This window comes from Gavia stellata, chromosome 2 (assembly GCF_030936135.1).
Source record: "Gavia stellata isolate bGavSte3 chromosome 2, bGavSte3.hap2, whole genome shotgun sequence".
NCBI classification, from domain to species: domain Eukaryota; kingdom Metazoa; phylum Chordata; class Aves; order Gaviiformes; family Gaviidae; genus Gavia; species Gavia stellata.
In genome coordinates this window covers 67,632,189-67,655,483 of record NC_082595.1, presented here as the reverse complement: position 1 = coordinate 67,655,483, position 23,295 = coordinate 67,632,189, and the positions used below count along the sequence as shown (strand labels likewise).

Sequence of the window (23,295 nt, the reverse complement as noted above, 5' to 3'; positions counted from 1 at the left end):
ATTTTAATCCTGAAATCTGGAAATGGAAATTGTTTGATGTATGAGGAGACGTTATCTAATATAGGGCGTAAGAAATTTAATCTTTCCAGCAGGCAGGTCATATAATTAATGTTAATTTAACGCTCAAATTCTCAGTCATTAATTTTTATTCTCTAAATGTAGTTTGGCAGGGCCCCCTGATCCATGGCAATGGATTTTACTGGATGTAAGAGCACACTTGGTCTTTGGAGTGAATTAACTGCAGCCCTTCCTATCCCAATAACAAGATCACATCATGTATGCATTATTAAGCCATGTAATTGAATGGTCCATAGTTTGCATATCAGACTATTAAAATAATGTGTTTTGCTTTTCTTCCAACACGTAATGTTAAAGCCTTTGCGAATATTTGGTGATTCTGATAATTATCACCAAATTACTACAAATGTTCTCTTCATTAACGTGATTTCTTTCAAGCATTTTTTTAAAAAATGTGAATAATGCATTAAGTGGTGGCTTGTAAAGTGTTTTTTAAATAAAACTTGTCAACTACAATTCGAAAATGAGACAAAAAAGAGAGAGAGAGAAAATTAACAGTTGCACGGGAAGAGAACAATTCTCCTATAAGATTGGAAAAGACGACTTGCCTTTTATCCCTATTTCAGATAAGTGACTGTACACCTTTAAAGTTTCACTTCGTCGGGAGCAAAAGTGCATGCAATCTAAAGAACTGTCGATTGCAGATGATACGGAACAGATGGAGGAACAAAGTTGGAGCTTTTCCCTTTACAGGGAATAGACGGGGACATAGGCAGACAGACAGAGAGATTGATTTGAAAAGATACTGACCTCTCTCCTTCAGCTGCAATTTAACTTGTCCTGGGGAAAAAAAAAAAAAAAAAAGAAAAAAGAAAAAAAAAAAAAAACAAGAGAAAACTGCCTCCTCCCCTGCCTGCCTCCTGCCTCCCCCCGCCCCAAGTTCGCTCTGTCGTCTGAACAAACCGCTGCGCCGATCTCAGAAGGTGAATAATTCTCAATTAACTAAGTAACTAACTTTCTGTGTGCCATCTTGAGTCACTCACTTAACTAAATCTTAAGCCTTCGAGACCCTTCATTATTGCCTTCCCCCGCCACACTATTTTCAAAGTTCAATAGCAAGGCACCAAAAACACTGCTGCAAAATAAGAGTCTTCTTTTAAAAATTAAAGAGCTGTTCACTGCCGTCGGAAGAAGCTATTTTTCCCTCCTCCTTTAAATTATTTGGGCACCAGAAAAACCTGAAAACCACCCCACAAAAACCCCACGCAGCTCGTGTCAGGATGAGTGTCACGGATGCTCTGCAGGGTGCGAAGCCAGCGTGACCGAGGGAGTAGGCGCTGGATCAGGTGTGGTGTTGGGCTGTGTGACTCGGGGCATCCCGCCTCGCGCTACCTGTTTGCTGCTCTGCAGCCAGAAGCGCTCGGGTCCCGCCGGGCCCACCCCGCTGCTCCCCGCGGGCGGGCGGCGGAGGGTGCGCGGCAGCGGGCGCTGTGCGGGGCGGCGCGCACGGCCGCTCCGCTCCGCTCCGCGGGGCCGGGGAGCCGAGGGCCGGGGCCTGCCGAGGCGCCTCGCCCCGCCGGGAGCCCGGGACGGCCCGCGGCGCGCTCTTATTTTGGTTGGGAACGGGCTGCGCTGCCGGCTGGAGCCGGGAGAGCGGAGGGAGGCGAACTGTGCTCCTCTGTTTGGTTTAGGGTTGGGTGTTTTTTTCTTTCCCTTTCCCTCCTCTCTCTCTCTCCCCTTCCCTCCTCACTATAGCAACCAACGCCAGCCTGACAAAAATGCACCCTCTGTGGACAATGGCCCAGCCTTCCTGCTCGCCTCGCTCCTCTTCTTCCTCGCCGAGCCAAAGAAAGTTTCCAGCCCCCCCACCACCACCCGCTTCTCGCCTCTCCCCTCCCCGGGGCAGGCTCCGGCGCAAATCCCGGCGTGGAGCGACCGGGCCACGCTCAGCCCCGCCGGGACCGGGGCGACCCCGACGTGGGAGTTGGGGGAGGACACCAGTCGCCCCCCAGCCGGGGGCCCCCGCTTCCCCCAGCCGCCCTGCCAGTTGTACGGGCGGTTTCTGCCCTGCCGGGGGCGGGGGGGTGCCCCCCGTTGCATTGCGCTGCAAGGGTTTGGGGAGGGGGTGATGCCGGGGGGGGGGGGGGAGGGCTGGCAGGGCGACCCTGGGCCACCCCCAGCCCCGTGCCCGTGCCCGGGGCAGCCCTGTGCGGCCGGGGCCGGAGCGGTGCCGCCCGCAGCCCCCGCGGTGCTCAGCCCCGGCCGGCTCCCGGCTGCCGAGCTCGCCTCTTTGGAGGCGAAAAATAGCGTCCCCGGCCTGGAACGGCTTCTGCTTTGCACGGCGAGTGACTGAGCGGGGCAGTGGCGACCGAGAGCCCCCTGAGAAGGCGCTTCGGGAGAGGAGCGGCAGTTGTGCCCAGAAGTGCCCCGGAGGTTGGAAGGGGGGAGGTGGGATCGTGTCCCCCGGTGGGGCAGTGACACGACTGATCTGAGCCCTTCCCGGGGTACCTGCTTGTCCCCATCAGACGTGATCACTGAACGAAACAAACAAAAAAGCAACCGTTAGATTTGTCAGAGAAGGCTGGGCACTCTTCTCTCTCTCGTCCTTTTTTTCTCCCCCCCCCCCCCCCCTTTTTTTTTTGTTTTTAATAATCTGTTGCTGTGGTTGGTCCTGCGCGATTCTCCGGACAGCGCAGGCTTTGGGAAGTCCCGGCTGAAACCGCTTCCCCGTGCCGGCGGGGCCGGTCGCCTGCCCTCTCCCCTCTCCTCCCAATTCACCTGCTGCTCACGCCGGGAGAACCGCCCTTCCAGCTCCGTCGCGGGGCGGTCACTGCCCAGCCGGGCTTTGGAACACTAAATCGCGAACTCCGCAGCACCAATCGCAACTGGGTCTGTCTCCGAGAATTCACTAAACAAGCTGTATTAACTCCAACCAGAATTTATCTCGTAGACTGATGGAATTTGTCTTTTTCCTCCTGCTTCTTCTGCTTCTTTTCCCCCCAAGGCCTCCTATTCACCACTCAAAATTTAGCAGCCTGCCTTTGATAAATTACTCAAAGTAATCCCTGCAACAGCTAAGTCTGACTGGTTGACGTTGTGTTAGAAGTCTTCATAGCGGTATCTGTCTATAAAATATTCACTTGCGGACTACAAAGGGTGGATCATTTTTAATGACAAGATTCAGAACTGGAGGATGAAGGGAAAAGATTAATATCCGTGAATTCAAATAATTTAATTTCAAATACTGAACTTAGAACGTTATATCCTACTAGTTTAAACAGTGATGCAGATAAAATAGCAGAGTCTCAGATGAATGAAGTGGCCGGAAGAATAGAGTTGCGGGGAATGTTGGAAATGAACGTTAATACAAACTTTACGGGAACTTTTTTTTTTTAATTCTACACCTTCCTATCTTCTGGGATAACCAGTATTCCAGCAGGGCAAAAATGTATATGATATTACACGCATGTGTGTGTATATCTTTATATGCAGGGAGAGAGATTTTCTTTCCTCTAGAGATAGGTGGAGAAATCTATTTAGACGGCGGATTTTAATTTCAATGGGTAATGTGAGCTTGTGCAATCAAAGTTATCAATTTCTGTCCTTTTTGTTTAGATTTCTTCGTTAAATGTGTTTGTTATATCTACCCCGAGGAGAAGCAACTTGAAAGTGTAGCTTTTGAGTCATCTTACAAATACATCCCTGAGGCTGCGGTTCTTGCAGCTTTAAGCAGTTTTCATTAAAGCAGCCAGCTGCCTCTTTGTGTAGATTGGATTTTTTTAAAGCAATCACTTGTGAAGCCCCGGCCTCAGTTTTGTCTCTCCGCAGGCCCTTAAAGTTGAAGTTTCATTCATGTCTTGGGTCTCTCCGCCGAATCAGACTCCTTGGAGCAACACTGGAGAGAGCCACACGAAAGTGCAGGCTTGAATACCTCATAGAGAAAGGTTAAAAAGGAAGCAGAGATCAAAACAATCCCATCTCACAAAAGGTGCATTAAATGCGCCCCAGCAATAAGCACAAATCTTCCAAGCTGGCCTTTAAAGGGAGCACCAGGAGCCTCACGTTTATTGCACCCAGCAATTCTCTGAGCAACTCGCCGCGTCTTTGCACTCCTGGCGCATTTCCTCCTAAAACAACATCTAATGGGAAGATAATAGAGACGCAGAAAGGAGGCGCGGGGATTCCCCCCCCCCCCCCCCCCCGCCTCCTTTCCTTTTAGCTGCTTGAGTCTATCTCAAGGCTCTGAGACCAGAGTTTAAAACAGGCTTTTCACCTCCAAACAGAACAGGCGTATGCAATACATCTTCTCCGTCCTACAAACGCCCGCACCCAAAGGCAAGGCAACAGCCTGTGTTTGAGGGGCGCTCCCCCAGCCCCCAGAGCCGGGGAGGCTGACGAGCAGCGGGCTGGGAGCCGAGGCTCGCCCGGAACGAGCCGTGCTCGCGCTTTGCTGCTGGAAAGGCAGCTTGCTTTCCGGCGTGCAGGCAGCTGAAACGCCGAGGGAGCCCAGCATTTCGGAAGCCGGCGCCCGCTGCAGCCGCCCGAGGCGGGTGGCGGGCAGGGGACCCCCGGGCGAGGGGGTGGCCGGGCGCGGGGCGGCCGGAGGGCTCGCGGAGCCCGCCAGCGTCCCTCGGCATGCACCTGATGTGTATGCAGCACCTCGCCTCCCAGCCAGGAGAGAGCTCCAGTTAAGTGGCGCTCTATGTATTTTATAGCGAATATTCTCGAGTAGCTGCACTGCAATGAAGGAGATATCAAGGAGGCCTGTCAGTTCAAAGCTTTTGGGGTTGTTTGAAAATCTTCTTCACGTCAAAGTAAGCAGCCCTAGTATTTGAACAGCTGCTTTGAACAGTGAAAAGGGCTGAGCTGAATCAAAACACTGCAGTGTCTGCCCAAGACACCGCATCACCTTCAACCTGCTTTTATACGAGCAGAGAAAAGGAAAGAAAGGCTGGTGAGACCTCTAATCCCGCGGGGTCAGCTCCGCCAGAAAGGGGGCACATGACTGTCTCTTTCACATCCCGAGCGCCCCGGACCCGAGCGGGTCCCCGAGCGGCGGCCGGGGCCGGAGCCCGCGGCGGGCAGCGGCGCGGCGGCGGAGCGCGGCGGCCGGGGGCTCGCTCCCCGCTCCCCGGCGCTCCCCTCCACGGGGGGAGACGGGAGCGAAGGATGCTTAAGGAGCGGTATTAATGACAGGGCTAACAATGATGGGGAGGACGAGGAGGTGGAGTCTGCGGCGGCTCTGAATGCACCGGCCGCGCTCCTCGCTGCTCCCAGCTGCGACTCCATAGGCGTGCGCTCAGCCGGGGAGGGGGCAGGAGGGACGGCGAGGGGCTTTGCCGCGGGGCTGGGGTTTTGTCCGCCTCCTCGCGCCGAGTTGCTGCCTCGGTAATCGTGTGATTACCGTTAGCCCTTGGGACCTGCCGCTGGGGCGGCGGGGGTAAGGGGCAGGCAGGACGGTGACCGCAGGCATCACCTGCCAGGCGGCCGGGCAGGACGGAGAGCCGGGGAGCGGGGGCAGAGATGCACGACCAGGGCAGGGCTGGAGGGGTTTTCCCCCAAAAAGTGACGGCTGGAGCTCGCTGACCCCCGCGTCCCGCCTCCCCGTCGTGGCGAGCCGCGGGGAGCGCGGTGCTGCCGGCACCCCGGGGGGACCGCCTGTCCGTGGGACGCGCACACGCCGTGGGGCCGGGCACAAGTGCGTTCCCTCGGACGGTCACCGGGGTAGGTCCGTGCTGGCCGAGCACCGCACGCTGGAGGCACCCGCGTGCCCTGAAAACGACGCGTGGCGTGGCCCCTTGTGCCGCGTCCAAGCACGAACTTTTGGCAGCGGCCCTGGGGGCGGGCTGGCGGGAAAGCCGCCCCCGGCAGAGCCTCGGCGGCCCCGGGAGCGGGGCGGGAGGGTTGGTCCGGGCGCGGGGAGCAGGGCTGCTCTCCCAGGACGGTCCCCGCGATGCTTTGGCGGAAGCCTGCTGCGGACTTGCCTTGTTGTTTTGTTTCAACTCACTGGTCTACACCTAATTGGGAGGAGAGAGACGAGAAAATGAGCATCAAATTATAAAATTCCTGGGTGCCCAGTTGTTTCCACACGGGAAACAAAAGGCAGAGCTTCACTTCAGAGGCACTGACTTCCCCTCCACCCCCCCACCCCCCCCCGCGACACTCGCAGAACAGGCAGTATTGTTCTTCCCTTCGCCTGCACGTCGAAGAAAGGGGGGGAAAAACCCTTAGGAAGAACCTCCACTCTTTCATGGACAAAGTTTGCTTCCCCCCCACCCTCCTCCTCCTCCCTCCCGCCCTCCCCACCCCCCGGCAGAAGGAGCTCTTGATACGCGGCTGAACTAACGAAAGGAGGTAACTCCCGCTGCGCCCCTTGTCTCAGGGCACTGGATATCCTGTTTGTGCTGCTTCTGTGTATGTTTATGTGCAGGAACCCATCCCCCCGCTCCTCCACACCCCCACGCAGAGGAATATTTCCAGGCAAGGAGCCTTTCCAGCGCTCACGTTAAATACGATGATTTATAAACAACTCGCAGAAGAAAGCTGTTTCTTGTTAGTAGTAATAAATTCCCCGCTCCGCCCTATTGTATTATTCCGACGAAGATAGCGGGAGCCTGCGATGCGCACCTACCCCCGCCAGCAGTTTATTTTCGAGACAAAGCTATGGCTTCCAGCTCGAAAACGGGCACTGAACTCTTTTCGCGGCCGCCAGCCCGGGCGCTGCTCATTCCTAGGAAATCCGGATCCAGTTCCAGGGTCTCCTTCCTTCCCGTCCGGGCCGCAACTTCTTTTTTTTTTTTTTTTTTTTTTTTACCCTATCCCCCTCTGTTTTCTAAATTTTTTCCTTCTCCATCACCGCCCGCCCCCCCCCCAAAAAAAAAAAAAAAAATCTTCCGTATGGATGCAGAGCCGCCAGCGCCGCTGAGGCGGACCCGCAGGCACCCCGTCCCCCCGGGACGGGACAAGTGGAACAATACCACCTCCGCAGCGCGAAGCCTCGACATCCCCGGCGGAGCGGTGTGCTCCGGAGAGCACCGGGTGCCTGGGGGCCGGCGAGGCGGGCGGGCAGGGAGGGGGCCGCCCGCTCCCCGTCCCCGGGGGCGCGGCGCTCCCCCGCCCGGCCGGCGGGGCTGGCTGCGGGGCGGCGCTGCGCGCCATCGGCCCGGCTGAGAAAGTTGGGGGCGGGCGGGCGGGCGTCCCCCGGCCCGCGGCACCCGCCCCGCGGCAGCACGGCCGGGATCCGCGCAGAGACCCGCGGCGGGGCGCGGGGCCCCGGCAGGGCGCGAGCAACAGGAGCCGGCGGGCGGAGCGGCGGCGGCGGCGGCAGCCTCCCGCCGGCGGTGCGGTGCGGCGCTGGCCCGGCGGGGCGGGGCGGGGCGGGGCGGGGCCGGCGGCGGAGCCCCCCCCCCCCCCTCCCCTGCCTCCCTCCCTCCCTCCCCTCCCGCCGCCGCCCCCCGCCCCGCGGCCGCCGCTCCCCCGCGCCCCGTTCCCCCTCGGAGTTGGGTTCCAGAGGGCGGGCGGGGGCGGGGCGGGGGGCGGGGCGCCCCCGTCGGGGCGCGCCAATGGTGGGCGGCGGCGGCGGCGGTTGCCAGGGGCGCCCGCGTCCGTCAGGGCGCGGGGAGCCAATGGAGTGCGGCGGCGGGGCGGGGCGGCCGCGCGTGCCTTCGCAGTGGGCCCCGCCGCGCGGGCCGGGGGGGCGCGGGCGCCGCGCGGCGCCCGAGGCGAAAAAGTAGCTGTCAAATGCGCGGCGCCTTTAACCGGCGCGATCAGTGCGGCTCGGCGAGTCATGGCGACCGCAGCCTCCAACCACTACAGCCTGCTCGCCTCCGGCTCCCCCATGGTGCACGCCGAGCCGCCCGGCGGCATGCAGCCCGGCGGCGGCTACCGCGACGCCGGCGCCCTGGTGCAGGCGGACTACGCGCTGCAGAGCAACGGGCACCCGCTGAGCCACGCTCACCAGTGGATCGCGGCGCTGTCCCACGGCGGCCCCGGCGGCGGCGGGGGCGGCGGCGGCGGCGGCGGCGGCGAGGCGCCCTGGTCGGCGGGCGCGCTGGGCCAGCCCGACATCAAGCCGGCGGTGGTGCAGGCGGGCGGGCGCGGCGACGAGCTGCCGCCGCCGCCGCCGCAGCACCCGCCGCCGGGGCGGGCGCCGCACCTGGTGCACCACGGCGGCGGCGGCGGGCACCACGCGGCGGCGGCGGCGGCGGCGGCGGCGGCGGCGGCGTGGCGGGCGGGCGGCGCGGCGCACCTGCCGCCCGGCATGGCCGCGGCCAACGGCGCGCAGGCGGGGCTGCTCTACTCCCAGCCGCCCGGCTTCACCGTCAACGGCATGCTGGGCGCCGCGCAGCCGGCGCTGCACCACCACGGCCTGCGCGACGCCCACGAGGAGCCGCCGCCGGGGCCGCCCGGGCCGCCGCACCACGGCGCCGAGCACCCGCCGCCGCCCCACGGCCCCCACCCCGGGGCGGCCGGGCCGGCGCCCGCCGCCGCCGCCGCGCCCCCCGGGCCGCCGCCGCACCACGACCCGCACTCGGACGAGGACACGCCGACCTCGGACGACCTGGAGCAGTTCGCCAAGCAGTTCAAGCAGCGGCGCATCAAACTGGGATTTACCCAAGCGGACGTGGGGCTGGCGCTGGGCACCCTCTACGGCAACGTCTTCTCGCAGACCACCATCTGCCGCTTCGAGGCCCTGCAGCTCAGCTTCAAGAACATGTGCAAGCTGAAGCCTTTGTTGAACAAGTGGTTGGAGGAGGCGGACTCCTCCTCGGGCAGCCCCACCAGCATAGACAAGATCGCGGCGCAGGGCCGCAAGCGGAAAAAGCGCACCTCCATCGAGGTGAGCGTCAAGGGCGCGCTGGAGAGCCACTTCCTCAAGTGCCCCAAGCCCTCCGCCCAGGAGATCACCTCGCTCGCGGACAGCCTACAGCTGGAGAAGGAGGTGGTGAGAGTGTGGTTTTGTAACAGGAGACAGAAAGAGAAGCGCATGACTCCCCCGGGAGGGACGCTGCCGGGCGCCGAGGACGTGTACGGGGCCAGCAGGGACACGCCGCCGCACCACGGGGTGCAGACCCCCGTGCAGTGAACTCGCGGCGGGGGCGCCCGGCCCCTCCTCCTCCTCCTCCTCCTCCTCCTCCTCCTCTTCCTCCTCCTCCTCTCCTCCTTCCCCCAACTTCTGATTGTCCTCCTTTTTTTCTTTTTTCTTTTTTTATTATTGTTTTCCCCTATCTTTAAAAAAAGACAAAAAAACAAAAAACAAAAAACGCGCAAAAAAAAAAGAAGACGAAAACAAAACAAAAAGCGAGCGAGCGAGCGAGAGGGCGAGCGCGAATCACAGCAGGCAGACAGACAGACAGACAAAGCACCTGCACCGGACTGTCCCTTAGGCGGTGGCAGGTGCGATGCTGTATTTTGACCTTTCCCAGGAGAATGTCCGTGCACCGGAGTGCAGTGAGTACCGCGCACAGGCAGGCAGGCACCGGCAGGGCAGGGGCAGGCACGGGCACTGGCACCGGCACCGGCACCGGCACCGGCAGGGCAGGCGCAGGGCGAAGCGGTTCGCACAAAACTCCCTTGCTCGCTGGCGAAAAAATACGGCGCTGCCCGGCCGGGGAGGGGGCGGGGGGGGGGGGGGGGGCACAGCCACCTCGGGTCCCCTCCGCAGCCCCCTCCCGCCACACAAAGGCAGATTGCATTGTGGAATGTCGCTCGGTGTTGGCACATGCTGCTGTGTTTATTTTCTGTGGATCCCCTGTAGGAATATATGGGGAAAAAAAAAAAAGAAGAGAAAGGAAAAGCTATCCCTTTTGATGTAGGCAGTATTTAACCGTACCAATTTGCACTGCAAGAAAATCGAAGTTTACATAAACAAATTCTTTTTTTTTCCTTTTTTTTTTTCCTTTCTTTCCGACCTTAATTTTGCAAATGACTTGCATTTTCCACGGTGAGCGTTAGTCAACCAGTGACCGGTCTACAATATGTTACTGTGTTTTTAGCCTTTGCTTTATGTGTATATGTGAACTTTTGTTATAAACAAGTCTTCTTAAATATGTGTAACGCTTATTTTCTCCTTTAACCGTAGCAAAAAGAATGCGTATATCTGTATGTATGTATACATATGCATGCGTGCATAGACGTACATATATACACATATATATAGTCTCTCTATATACACATATATGTGCACCGCCAGCTTCCATTCTCCAGAGACGTGACTCTCGTAATTGCTTAATATACGCCTTCAACGGCAAGAGTCGAGTTTGGAGAAGGGAGAATAATGCAAATCGACCAAGTAAACTTCATTTTCAGGCAGTGTGTCCGGGGGCCGAGGTGCCGCCGGAGGGGAAGGAAGGAAAACGCGTGCAGCCCTTCCAGATCGTGTCACTGCGGGCGAGCAAGGCCCGCGGTGGGAGAGGCGGAGGCGAAACAACATGTTTCCAGAGTTTTCCCGGAGAAAGTGGCACTTCCTTGAGGGGGAAAGGCGATTATTTAGCTTCGCCCCCACCCCTCCCAGCCCCCTCCTCCCCCCCGCGCGTGCCTTTGGCACCCCCGGTCCCTCTGCCCGGGCAGCCCGTGCCGATGTCAGCCCCCAAACTTTCGTCCATGGAGCAGTTTGGCATCAAGGCAGAGCCCGGGAGAGCCCGAGGAGCTGCTGGGCCCCGGGGGGGCGGGGGGGGGCCGGGGCGCTTACACCTGCGTGTAAACACACCCTGCCCCCTCCTCTCCGCAGAGACCGTGTGCGCTTCTTTTTCGCTTTTAGTTTTCGTATTTATTTTTTTTCTATCTGTATCTAGCCCCCCTCGCCCTCCCCCCCCCCCCTCCACCCCCCCAGTCCTTTGGTCAGATCGCGCTATAATTTATTGAAGGAAAGGACCAGTTTTAACTTGGGCAGCCTCGTGTCTTTCACTGGGGAACGAAATGAAGTGGGAAAAAAGAAATGCCATTTTTCAATCCGTGTTTTTCCCCCCCTTCGTTAATAGTTTTAAAGTGCATTTCGTGACATTATCTTGATGGGAAACGGTCAGCTTTCCAAAAAAAGAGAAAAACCCACGGGGACAAAAAAAAAAAAGGAAAAAAAAATGCAAAGCAAAAAGCTCTAAAGGGAAGCAGAGGAGCGGGACCTCGGAGCAGCGCATGTATGTGCGTGTGCCTGCGTGCGTGTGTTTGTGTACTTATGCACACACACAGAGCTATGCATATACATTAGAGGGACTTTAAACTATGATAGTCATAAATTCATAAAGGGATCATTTAGTCAGCACAAACGGGTGCTGTAGAGACAAAGCATTTTTATAATCTAAAAGTTTACTTAGTTGAGTGTTGGACAATTATGGAGAAAAAACCGTGAAGCATTCTCTCGCAGAACTCTCCTATAAATGTTGCATTCAGTAGCTAAGGCTTTAGAGTATGTTTCTCATTGTCTTTTAAAGCGCCTGTGACATTGGGTTTTCTTTCCTTCTTTCTTTCCCTCTCCCTTCCTTTCTTTCTCTCTTTCTTTCTTTCTTCTTGGTAAGACAGATGATGATTTCTAAGAGGCACACGCATTAGCCTTTTTCCTAGTTTTCCAACAATTGTTACAAAGATACGGGCACCAAGCTTTTCTCTTTTCTTTTTTTTTTCTTTTTTTTTTTTCCCCCCCTTTTTTTTGGATGTATTGAGCTGCTTGTTATTTAAAGTGTTGAGGACTAGCGCCTAGTGAAGTGAATCAGATCAGGGCAGATCCAGTGGTAAAGGGAGGAAATGAACTTTCAGACACTTACTAATACGTGCGTAAGGTCAGAAAACGGAGTCGAGAGGATGTCTGAGAAAAGCCTCAAACTCCAAATAGGTTTACTAAAAAAAAAAAAAAAGTTACCACGCAAACCTTACCACTATGTATATATGTTTAATATTTGTCCTTTGAAATGCAGAAATAGTTTCAATGTTTTCTTTGTCTTTTTTTTTTTTTTTTTTAAATGCTACCCAGGGAAATATTTTCATATCATTTTTAAGTGGCCTGCCTCAATGTATATTTATTTCTTTTAAAGCAAACAGGTTCTGGAAACTGTTTTTCTGTAGCTTTAAATGAGTAGGTGAACAAAATCTATATGGGATGTAATTTTTTTTGGTTCAGTCTCTTTAAAAATACTTTGTTTTGGTACATTTGGATGTGCTTGTGGGGAAAAATAAAAACGCAGAGATCCTTATATATTTATGTTAAAGTAATATTTTATTATCTACATAAAACAGAAATGCACAATACCTTCATAGTTTGTTCTAATTATTGAAATATCTTTATTTTATTTTTGAAGATAGCACAGATTTGCATAGTTCTTAAGATTTGGAGGGAGAACACCCCAGTACTTATGCTGAGTTGAGTTCTGTGTAAAAGCACCGCCATTCCTTTATATTTCATGGAATTTTTTGGAATAAATTTGATGCCTATACCGAGAGGTTCCACGTTCATAACTTCCAGGGTCTTGAAGGAGAGCCTCAGGAGCTGCGTTCATTGTGCCTCTCCGCAGATGAACCGCAGCCCTGTGTTTTGAAGCGTTGGTTTCTGTGCGGGTAGGGGTGTCCTGCCCTTGGTGCTGGTGGGGAGGTCTGCTCCTCAAGTTAGTTGCTTGTTCTGGCGGGAGGCGTGGGGGAGAAGAGACTCTCCTCTCCTCCGTCCCTTTTGGTACTCTGCGGTCTGGCTCCTTGAAAAAAGAAAACAGAAAGGCGGGGCTTGATTATGGGGAGTACTGTTTGAAGGAGGGAGGAAGGGTCCGGCTGCCCAGCGGCTGGCGGGGACGCGGTCCCGGCGCCCGCGGGGTTGCGCGCCCCCGGGGCGGGCGGGCGGCCGCTCCCCGGGCCGGGCCGGGCCGGGCCGGGCCGGGCCCCCGGCCCCGCGGCGGCAGCCAGCCGGCGGGGCCGGGGCTTTCGCGTTAGGCGTCTGCGGCTCCGCGCGTGTGGCCACCCGGTGGGTTTTCCCCGGAGGGGTCCCGGCTGCGGACCGTCGGGGCTGGCGCGCTGGCGAGCGACATCAAGCTGAGCAGTGTTCGCACACGCGGCGGTGTGTTCAAGTCCTTTTTGGCTGGCTCGGTTTCCTGAGTGCGGTACCCTGCTCCCCCCCGCCCTTCACCGTAGTTTCTGGGCTTATTAGATTTAATCATCTTTTCTAACTCCTAGTCAATATTACGCTCATCCCGAACAGATTCAGCTAAATGATCTTATCAATAGTTTCGAAGAGCAGTGACAGAAAGAAGAAGTGTTTTGTGACCGCAGACGTGCTGACGGGTAAAATGTTGAAGCCGGGTATGGATTTAAAAGTCCTCGGTCAATAGCCCGCGGAGCCGGCCGCGGAAAGCGGGCAGCCTCTGCCCTCTGCAGGACACTCGGGTGGGCGCCGGGGGAATATTCCGCCTTTGACGACGGGGCCCTGATACCGGCGAGCGCTCCCGCGTCGGGTGGGCAGGAGGTGACTTGGACGGATGGTGCCCTCCTCGGCGGGGCAGGCCCGGCGCCGCGGGGATGGCCGCCGAGAGCCGGTGGCGGGGCGGCGCGCCCCACCGCTGCGGGGGGCCGGGCCGCCCTCTGTGGAGGCCCACGGGCTGCTCCTCCGGGGCTCTTTGCCCAGCGAGAGGTTGACCAGATGGGAGCGACTTCTCTCGCCCTTCCCGGCTGGTTGCGGGGAGCCCGGCCGGTTGGGGGGGGGTCCTTTTCCCTGGTTCCTTCTGTCTCTCTTTTAAGAGGAAGAAGAGGGGGAAATGGAGCAGCCGTAGGATGCACCTTCTGCAGGTGGATGTCAGGGTGCGTGGCAGCTCCACACCCTCAGCGAGGGCTCTCTGTCGTAGATCAGATGTCAACAACAAAAGCCCTATTTCCTCGGCTCGCTCCCTCTGATGGAGGCCGAAACTGGAAGGCGGGAGGAGACTGTGTATCCCGAAGCCCTTGAGTCGTGATTGCCTCCCCCCGTGTTCCCGGCTCCGCGGGGGGGAGAGGCGCCGGCCGGTGCTGCCCGCCCCGGGGAGCTGCCGCCGCCGCCCAGCCCCGCCAGCTCTCCCGATGGCGGGCAAGAGGGACCGGGGCTTGGAAAGAGAGAAGCGGGGGAAGGGGAAATAATCCGGCAAATCCCCCAGGTTGCGGGGCAGGCCGGGGTGGTACCTCGCCAGGTGATGCTTTCGGGCCGGGCAACTTGCGAGGGCCCCGACGGGGGCAGAGGCCCCGGTCGCCCCCGGCTCCGCCCCGTCGTCTCTCTCTCTCTCTCTCCCTCGGGTTTTGTTGGCGGGAGCTCGGGGTTCCCCCGCCCCCCGAGACCCCCTTTCCAGTGCCGGGTTCCCTGGGCGCGCTTCTGGCCCGCGCCGGGCGGCGGGGGTGCGGCGGGACGGGCCCGCTGCCTCCGCCTTGCCGGCCTCCTGCCGCCGGCCTCGGCCCCGACCCCCAGCCTGGGGCCGCCCCCCCCGCCCCTCCGCTGGGGGAGACCCCCCCTCTCCCGTCTGCCTGCCCCTGCCCGCCGGGGCGGCCCCAGGCCCCGAAGTTGTCCCAGGCCGCGTCGTTGGGGGTTTGGTGGCTCTTTGTTCCGGTGCCGTCGGTGCGGGGTTTCTTCGGTGCGGGAGGAAGAGGAGGGGGGGACCCGCCCGGGGAGAGGAGGCGACGGCCCCCAGTGGGCGATGGGGCCCGGCGGCGGCGGGGAGAGCGGCGGGGAAAGAGTTGCGCGCTGGGCTTAGTCCGGCTTAAACCTCCGGGGTTAGGTAAAGCCATGGGGAGGGTCGCGTACGCGGGGTGTCCCCCCAGCCCGGGCCCGGGCAGTGCCTTGCGGGGCAGGGGGTGGGAGCAAGGCGGGGAAGATGTCCGCGGCTTCTCGGCGGGTGGACAGGGCAACGGCGGCCTTCTGCTGCCTGGAAAACGGAGGCTGGGCGTTGTCGTCCGTCTTGGAAAACGTGGCTCTCCCGCGTCCTCTGCTCCTACGGGGGTTGTCCATGTATTCTGTGTTTCGGAAGGGGCGGGGGCCTGGGCTGCCGCTCGGGCGTTAATCTCGAGATGGAAAAGATAAAAGACAATTTTTCAGAGTTGCGGGCGCTAAGTTGGTACTTTGTGCTCGGGGGACGGCCAGATTGTCGTCGGGGATGTAGGAAGGTGCTGCGACGACGGCGAGTTTCACCCTGGCTCGGCCGGGCGGTCGGGGCGCCGGGCGGTACTCGGGGGAGCGCGTATTTTTCCGGGGAAAATTAGTTAGCGCAAAACTAATTAGTTCTGGGTGCTTTAGCAGAAATGGCAAAATAAAAAGCCAGAACGTCTTCTCGGACCCGACTTCTCACCCGATCACAAACCAAACAAGTGGGCTTTTCGGCAGGCGAGTCCGAGCTGCAGCGCGTGGATTCCCACGCCGCACCCGGCCTCAGCCCGTGGCCTGCCCCACGCTGCAAGTCCCTCTCCTCGAACCGCAACTCCCTCCCTGCAAGGTCCGCGTAAATACCCCCGAAACTCGGCCGGGTGTCCCGGGAGTGCGGGGATTTCACGCAGCGCCCCGGGGCCGGGGAGGCCGCCTGTGCCGGCGCGGAGCCCCTTCCCCTCGCACCCCCGTCCTCCCACGGCCCCGCGGCGGCCCCGCGCCGCCCACGCAAGTCCCGGGCCTCCCCGCGGGACGCGGGGTCGGATCCCGCCCCCCCCGTCGGCGGACAAGGGAGAGGGGTGGGGCGGGGGCAGCGGCGAAGGAGCGGCGGGAACTCTTTGCCGGCGCTGCCGGGGGGCGCGGTGGGGCGGCGCGGGCGCTGCGCCTTTGCCCGGGGGGGCGGCCGGGAGCGGGGGCGCCCGGTCCCTTCGCCCCGGGGAGGGGGCGAGTTTGGCCGATGTTTGCCCGGCCCCGTCCGTGCACAGGATCGGTCCCCCGCCAGGGCAGAAGCGCTGCCGGGCCGGGCCGGGGCGGGCTGCCCCCCCGGCGAGGGGTGCCGGGCGTGCGGGGCGAGGGGGCCGGCGGGCCGGCCCGGGGGAGGCCGCCGCTCCCACGCCGGGTCCGGAGCGGTGCGGGCTGTCCCGGGGAGCCGCCGGGGTGGCGAGGTGGCCCCGGCGCCGGGCTGCAGCTCCGGCCCGGCTGCGGCTCTCCCGGCGGCCCCGCAGCGGCCAGCCCGGCCGGGCTCGGCTGTGCCGCCCCGTGTGCCCCCGGGCATGGCCGCACCGACGTCGTCTTTAGGGATTGAAAAGCGAGTAGGCCGGTAGGAGGTCGGCGGCCGGTGTTTCTTCCCCTCCTCCTCGCAGGGCGGTAAATCCTGGCAGCAAAGCCCGGGCAGGGGCAGCTCGTAAAAGCGATGGCGAGACGGCTCTCCCCCTCCTCTTCCCCGTCCCGTCCCGCCCCCCCCCGGCCCGGGAGTTGTAAGAGGCGCTCGTCTAAAAGTTCGGACTTGTTTTTAGCCAGCCTGACTCATTCATTAATTCCCTTTCCCTCCTTGATTCATTCATGTCTACAGTCATTCATTGCCAAGTCCATGGAGGCATCAGCTCCTTGGTCAGTAGGGGAGACGTACAAACAAGGATGGTGCTATTTATTTCCCTCTGCCTGTGGATTTCTAAGACGTTCAAGCAGGCACAATCATTAAACTAATTTGTATTTGATTGTTTGGGCGGACGGGGGTGATTTTTATTGCACTAAGCATTCAAGCACGCACGCATCGCTGATTGCCAGTATACATTAAATAAAGTTGTTTGTACACATTGTCTTACCACATATAGGCAGTCTTATTATTCTAATTACTCTAATTAGTGCATTGAAATGTTTTCTACTTGATTTGAGGAGACAGTGATTAGTTCTATTACTTCTTTTAACTCTTATTTCATGGAAAACTGTTGATGCATGTTCCAATTACCTTGTTTTTCTCTTTAATATAGCGCGGGCCAAAAATATGATGAAATGATACCGTTGGTGGGCGGAAACTTTCGTCTCTTTTCCCTTTTTAAAAGAGCTTCCATTTTTTATAGATCCCCCCAACAGACAGATACTACCCCCCGCCCCCCAGGCGATGGCAAATAATTATTTCTAGCCAAAGCAGCACGTTTCTTCTTTCCAATTTCTTCTGCTAGTGCTTTGATACTTTATGGTTGCAGCCTTTACGTTTGGGGTTTTTTTGTCCTCAAAAAAAAAAAAAAAAAGGGGGAGTCAGGTATATTTTCTGCGAATCTATTGCATAAGTTTTAAACTAAGGTTACTATTAATTGATAAGATCAGTTCGTCCAACATGTTCCTTCGATAGGGAATTGTAATTAAAACCTTAATCCCGTTTGAGACTTACTTTTTTCTTAAACACTTTCTGGAGGGATTTTTTTTTTTTTCCTTTTCCGTGGCGGTTGCCGTTTGAAGCACGGCGAGGGCAGGGAGCGGAGCCCAGAGCCCACCCGAGCAGGGAGGTTATTTCGTTATCAGAATACCCATCGTCACTATTGAGCCAACAGAGGGTTTGTGTCGAGTTTTGGGATGCGTGTGTGTGGTTTTTGCCTTTGGTGTTGATGTGCCGGCCACTTAAACCCAGCCCGGTGACAAAGCAGGCGGCGGGGAGGGAATCTCGCCTTCCTCTCACGTTACAGACAGGGAGACTGGCTACTTCTCGGCCATAAAAACACTGCTTTTATTGTTGGTGTCTCCCCCCTCCTCTTCCCGCTAGTTCGTTAAAGAAATACGAAGGGGTGGGGGAAAAGAAATACAAAAGAAAAAGGAAAAAAGGAACGCAAACTGTCCCGTAAATACTTAGAAGTCCAGGTCTGGAGGGAAATCTGTGGAGTTACAGAGGTAAATACTGGGCCTAGGCTGCTTATACTTTTAATATTTAAACTGGGATTATAGGGGATCTAAAGACGCCTTGCTAACCTTTGCCAATTGCCTATGCAAGGAGAAATCCCGCAAGACGCACAAAGGGGCGAGACGGCTTCCCATTGCCTCTGACAGACGACCCCGCCGCTGGCGTGGCTGGGGACCGAGTTTCCCCGGGATCGGGCGGGGGGAGGAGGACACACGGGGACAGCGGTGGGATTTGGGGGGGTCTTTGGGAGGGGGATCCTTGTCTCCTTCCCGCAGAGCCTCGCCTCGCCCCGCTCCGTGGACCGGCCGCAGTCCCGGCAGCGCTTCGGCCCAGGGAAGACGCCACCGGCCCCGGCCCCGGCCCCGGCCCCGGCCCCGGCCTCGGCCTCCCGGGACCAGGACAGGGACCGGGACAGGGACCGGGACCGGGACCGGGGCCGGGGCCGGAGCTGGGGCCACGCGTGGAGTGCGGGCGCCCCCCAGCGGTCGCCGCCGCCACGGGGCCTCCCCCGGGAAGGTCGGGGAGCATCCCCCCTCCTCCCCGGGACCTCCCTCCCTCCTTGGACGCCAGAAGGACGGGGCCGGGCTCCGGGGCACCCGGCGGAGAGGTCGCTGGAGCCCGCGGTGCCTCGGGGCGCGGTGGGGGAGAAAGTCGTGAGCGCGCTTGTTGTCTTCCCCCTGGTTTTACCCTTTTTGTTGTTTTGGTTTGGTTTTTAAATAGACACGCAGCAGCATCAAAATCCTGGTTCAACGCGCTGCTTCTCCCGCCGCCCGGCTGGGATTAAAAAAGAGCCAGGACCCCCCCGGTCCCTTTGCAAGGCTGGGGGAGAGGATGCGATTCGCCCCCCCGCCGCAGGCGCCGGGCTGGGGGGTGTCCTGTCCCTCCGAGCGGCAGCCCCTCTGCCAGCTCTGCCACGCCGTCTTGGATAACCGGAGAAAGCCACGCCACCCCCCATCCGCAGCGTGGAAGCGGCCCCGCGTGGTGCCCGCGCCTCCGCCCCGCCACCCGTGAAGGGGACACCTGTGGGGCTCGGCTCTTCCCACCGCGCTGCCTGGGGGCGGTGTCGTTCCTGCTGCTGGCCTCCAGTGTGCTGCGGGGTCTAATCCCCGCGCAGGGTACCCCGCGGCCCGTGGGAGCTGCTCTCCGCCCCGCTCCGCCGCTGCGCCCTCGCTTGCGAGCGGGAGCGGGAGCGGGAGCGGGAGCGGGAGCGGGGCAAGTCCCCGCGGCCCCGCCGGCTGCAGCCACCCCCCCCCGCCCCGAGCGCTGCACACCTCTGCCAGCGCCTTCCCACATCGCTCCCTTCTTCTGGGGGGGTGTCCCCAAATCCCACCGGCCTCAAATCCCACTGTTCCACCAGATGACTTCTCTTCTTGCTGAAGTCAAATCACCCAGATGCCAGACTATAACCAAAGGCCTCCAAAAAAAGGCCTCCGAAAGCCCTGCCCATTTGGGTGACATCCCCATTTCCCAGGAACAGAGAACCAGAGACAGCCCTGGTCGCCCACGGGGCCATTTGGTGCCGGCTGGGTGCTCTCTCTTTTCACCCAACACCCCGACAGCCTGACGGCACAGCTGTGACACCCTCCCCAACCGCCTGACAGCCGTCAGGGGTTCTGCTCTTTACAGGACCCAGACCCCAGCAGCAGCACTGGTTACTAAGACCGTACAACTTTACATCTTGTGTTTATTTCAGTGCTACCAGTTTCATAACTACCACTTGCCACTGTGTAAGTAGGTGCTGAAAACGTTAAAATATTGTGAATATCAAGAACCCAAGCCATTCAGACATTCTGCTGCAGCAGACTGTAGTGCACTGAAAACAGATAAGTGACATATCACGATCTCAGAGTCTCTTGCTAACTCAACAAGCAAATTGAGCTGAAACAAAACAAAACAAAACAAAAACCCCAAGAAAGATTAAGTTTTAGAAAGAAATGAGCGTTCTGCACAAACCTAATCACACTACAGACAGCCAATACTGTAGCACTAAGCAGACATGGGAGAAAATAACCTGTTTTCCAGCTGAACGTCAGTTGTGGACCTGTTCGGATAACAGAAATAAGATGCTATGCATACGGCAGGAACAGGAAAGGTAAGCAGCAGCTACGCCTTCCGCTAGAGACCAAGCCCATGTCAGTCCTCGCTATGGAGGTATCTCTCTTCGCAGCAGGCAGAAAGCTACAACGAAGGTTCAGCCTTTAAAGCTGGCTTTGTCTCAGGCACCTTTCCTAAAACGGCAGATAAGTAAGGACGGATTTATTTGTTAATGGGTTTGGGGAAGTGGATAACATTGACCTTTTGCATACTAATTTTGCTGAACCCCCACAGCGTATAAATCATATCCCAAACCAGACAGTTTTAATTTGGGGTAGAATCTCGGCCCTTAACTTAAGCAGTCCCTTATTAAAATTATGAATGTCTGGCTGTTTGAATTGGGCAAGAAAAAGGATGGACCTGCCTACACGCCTTCCGTAGCCGACTGAGGGAGGGAGGTGTTTCAGAGGACCTGCGGAGGGGCAGCCAGTCCGTTTGGCTTCGGTGCTGCCACCTCTCCAGCCGATCATTCAGAAGTACAGGCACACCCGCAGCAGGGGCATGCCCCTGCGTATCTATATAGAGCTATGTATCTACAGGGACAGGTTAGACTTCTCTCCTGCCCGTGGGCCCTGCTTACAAGGCTGAAATCAATCTCCCTCTTCCCGGCCCAGCACTGTGACTCGTGTACTCCGGCCTCCACATCTCCAGTGCAAGGGCAGAAGGGGGCTCACCCGGAAAATTGCCGTGTAACCCAGCGGCTAAGCCTCAGCTGCACCTTCAATTCCCCTTGGCCTCAGTCCAAGGCTCCCCACATCCTAGCGGTGCTCTACCACCTGACTTGGACCTAACGCTTACCGGGTCAAATAAGGTGAGCTGCAGTAGGTGTTCAGCACCTGCTAGTCCTAAACACACAGCCTAAACACAGGGCCACCGGCTGTTACAGGCAGCGGGAAGCCCTGTTGTTTAGATGTCCCAAACGCTTTCTATTTAAGATCAAATTCAGCAGTGTCCGGGGAGTCTGGGGTAAGAAGGACGTGCTGTGGAGTTTGCAGGAGTCCTTAGAGGCAGCGGCTGTGGCAGCGGTGAGCGCTGTAAAACATGAGCAACAGCCTCATCGAAATGCCACAATCCCAACCCGTTACCTGATACAGAAGAGCATCCTGGCTGAATACGGCCCATTTTCTAATTTCTGTTAATTTTGAGACAAAATACAGCATTGCTATTTCTCGACCAGAGGGAACGGCCTCTCTGCCTTCCCTGGACAGATCCAGCTCTTCTGTGCGAGCGGGGCCACGACGGGTACTAACTGTCCATCAGATGGAAAGATGCAAGAAGGAGCTAGAGTTTCCTCACTCTTCCAAATTTAACCTCATCATCTGTAGGAGACTTCCGGGAAAAAGTGTTTTTATAAGGAGACAGTGTTATTCTGAGACAAAAAAAAAAGCTAGGGAGCAAGGTAAGTACACTTCCTTTCTTGCAAAGAGGAGAGTGTACATTTTCACTTAGTCTTTTATAGTGTTTAAGGAAAAAATCTTGTTTTATTAATAAACAGCATTCAAGATTTCTAGATGATAAATTGTGGTAACACTGAACACTTGCCACAGATCAAGCGCGTGCACGAAGGTGGTTCATCTACTGATGTGTGGCACGAAACTTCTCCGTTTCGGAGCCACAGTTGAATATGGCAGCTCTAACTACCAGAGCTCAGGTTCAGTTCCTGCCAACTGAAAGATGTAAAAACTGCCTAAGGACTGTATATTTAGGTAAATGCAAAAAGGTGGGTGGTCACCCCACCCCCTCGCAACTGACTTCTTGCTCTCAGGTGACAGCACCCGATCATTAGCTGGAGATCATTAATCTCGATCCATACCTCCTTTCCGAAGATCTGCCACTTTGAGCAGTGGAGGCGCAGGCGAAAGCATCTGTGCCTTTTGGAGAGCAGCAGAACACCCATGGATCAATACTTGAACTTGAAAGCTGCTGTCATTATCTGAAGAGACTGAATTATTTAAAAGTATATATATAAAAACGTTAGAGCGGTATTGTGTCTAGGTTTGCGCAATGCCCGCTGTATTTTGCTCTTACAAATCCTTTCTCTTAGCCAATTCAAAGATAATGATTTACTCTTGCATAACATTTACATTCTCCACGAATCTCATTAGTACGAGATACAGTAAATATTACCTGATCACACACAGATGGAAAGTGAATTACAAGTTCAGTAACTCGTCCGCAGGTCAATCGGCAGGCACAGCACTGACAACACCACAGCCCAGAGTGCCCACCTGAAGACTCTGTACCTACCCACCAGGTTTTTTCCCTTCCGCAACCGCTTAAAAAAGATGAGTATCTTGAGCTCAACACCAGGTAGCGGTTGCAGACCTCGAAGACGTCTGCTGGAGGAATGAGTTACTCCAAAGCATCCTATCAAGTCTATCAATACATTGTATGGAAAAAAATAAATACACAAATGCTGAAAATAGCTTGCTGTCACCTTTAATGAGCTCTCCGTATGATGGTCAGATAATTTTGCACACAAACCCTTTGCAATTACTAAACAGAAGTGACTGCAAAAACGCAGTAAAGATTTCTCTAAACAGAGATACTGCATAGTAGGGTCTCTAAAGTTCATCCCAAAGCGCACCCCTTTTACATATTTTCAAAATGCCCAATTAAGCAGTTTAGCACTCTGATATTTTACTGTAGTCACTGCAAGGGAACAGCTGCTCCCAGCAGCAGCATCCCGGGAACAGGTGTTGGAAAGCAACAGCAGGCACCAGACCCAACCATCGTCAGCCGTATCTCGAAGCAAGAAGGAGAGTCGCTTGCATCAATCACACTCTCTTAGATGTAATGCAACTTTTTATTTTCATTCCCATTCCAGTTTTCCTGAACTCTGAGCTGCTTTTGATCATTTTTAGCAACTGTTAAAACGGCTAATTCAGACATGGTGCGCTTGATCCTTCTATGAGAGGCCTCCTGTGCTAACCTAACAGCTGCCCAAATTGTTATGTTTACTATTGGATACTGGTACTAGAAAAAATAACCTAAGTGTATTGCCAATCGCATCTTTCTGTCACATTCAGCGTAGTTTTTAAATACAGACTATTTAATGTCTATTATCTTATTTTTTTTAATTTTTTTTGCCTGTGGCGGACTTTGTTCGAGCCCTGAGCTTGTAGCCTGTTACAAGGCTAATTCGAAGCACAATATATCCTTTTTACAAAGGAACTACGCGGACTGTATCACCAGACTCCAACTGCACTCGGAGACCTATTGGCCTGAAGTTTGAACTTCAATTGTTCGTGCATTTGCATGCAGAGAGATGGACATGACCTTGTTACAAAAATGCTGCTGCACTTATTTTAACTCCTAAAGATATTTGGCAGTTCAAAACTACCCGGTCACTGCGTCAAGGTGTTTTTATTTCTAGCTCTTCAAAACTGTGAGGGAAAGCGTTATGTTAAAATCTGTTTGTAATAACAAATGCCTG

General features: G+C 56.7%; 1 protein-coding gene across 1 annotated transcript; it reads left to right on the top strand.

The window, feature by feature from the left end:
- Positions 1-7,804: 7,804 nt before the first annotated feature.
- POU3F2 (POU class 3 homeobox 2) lies at positions 7,805-9,103 on the top strand. Its single transcript, XM_059835642.1, has one exon. The coding sequence runs from the start codon at positions 7,805-7,807 to the stop codon at positions 9,101-9,103; it is 1,299 nt and encodes a 432-aa protein (XP_059691625.1).
- The last annotated feature ends 14,192 nt before the right edge of the window (positions 9,104-23,295 follow it).

Coding starts and splice junctions, on each gene's coding strand:
- POU3F2 (XM_059835642.1), top strand. CDS start 7,805: ATGGCGACCGCAGCCTCCAACCACTACAGCCTGCTCGCCTCCGGCTCC.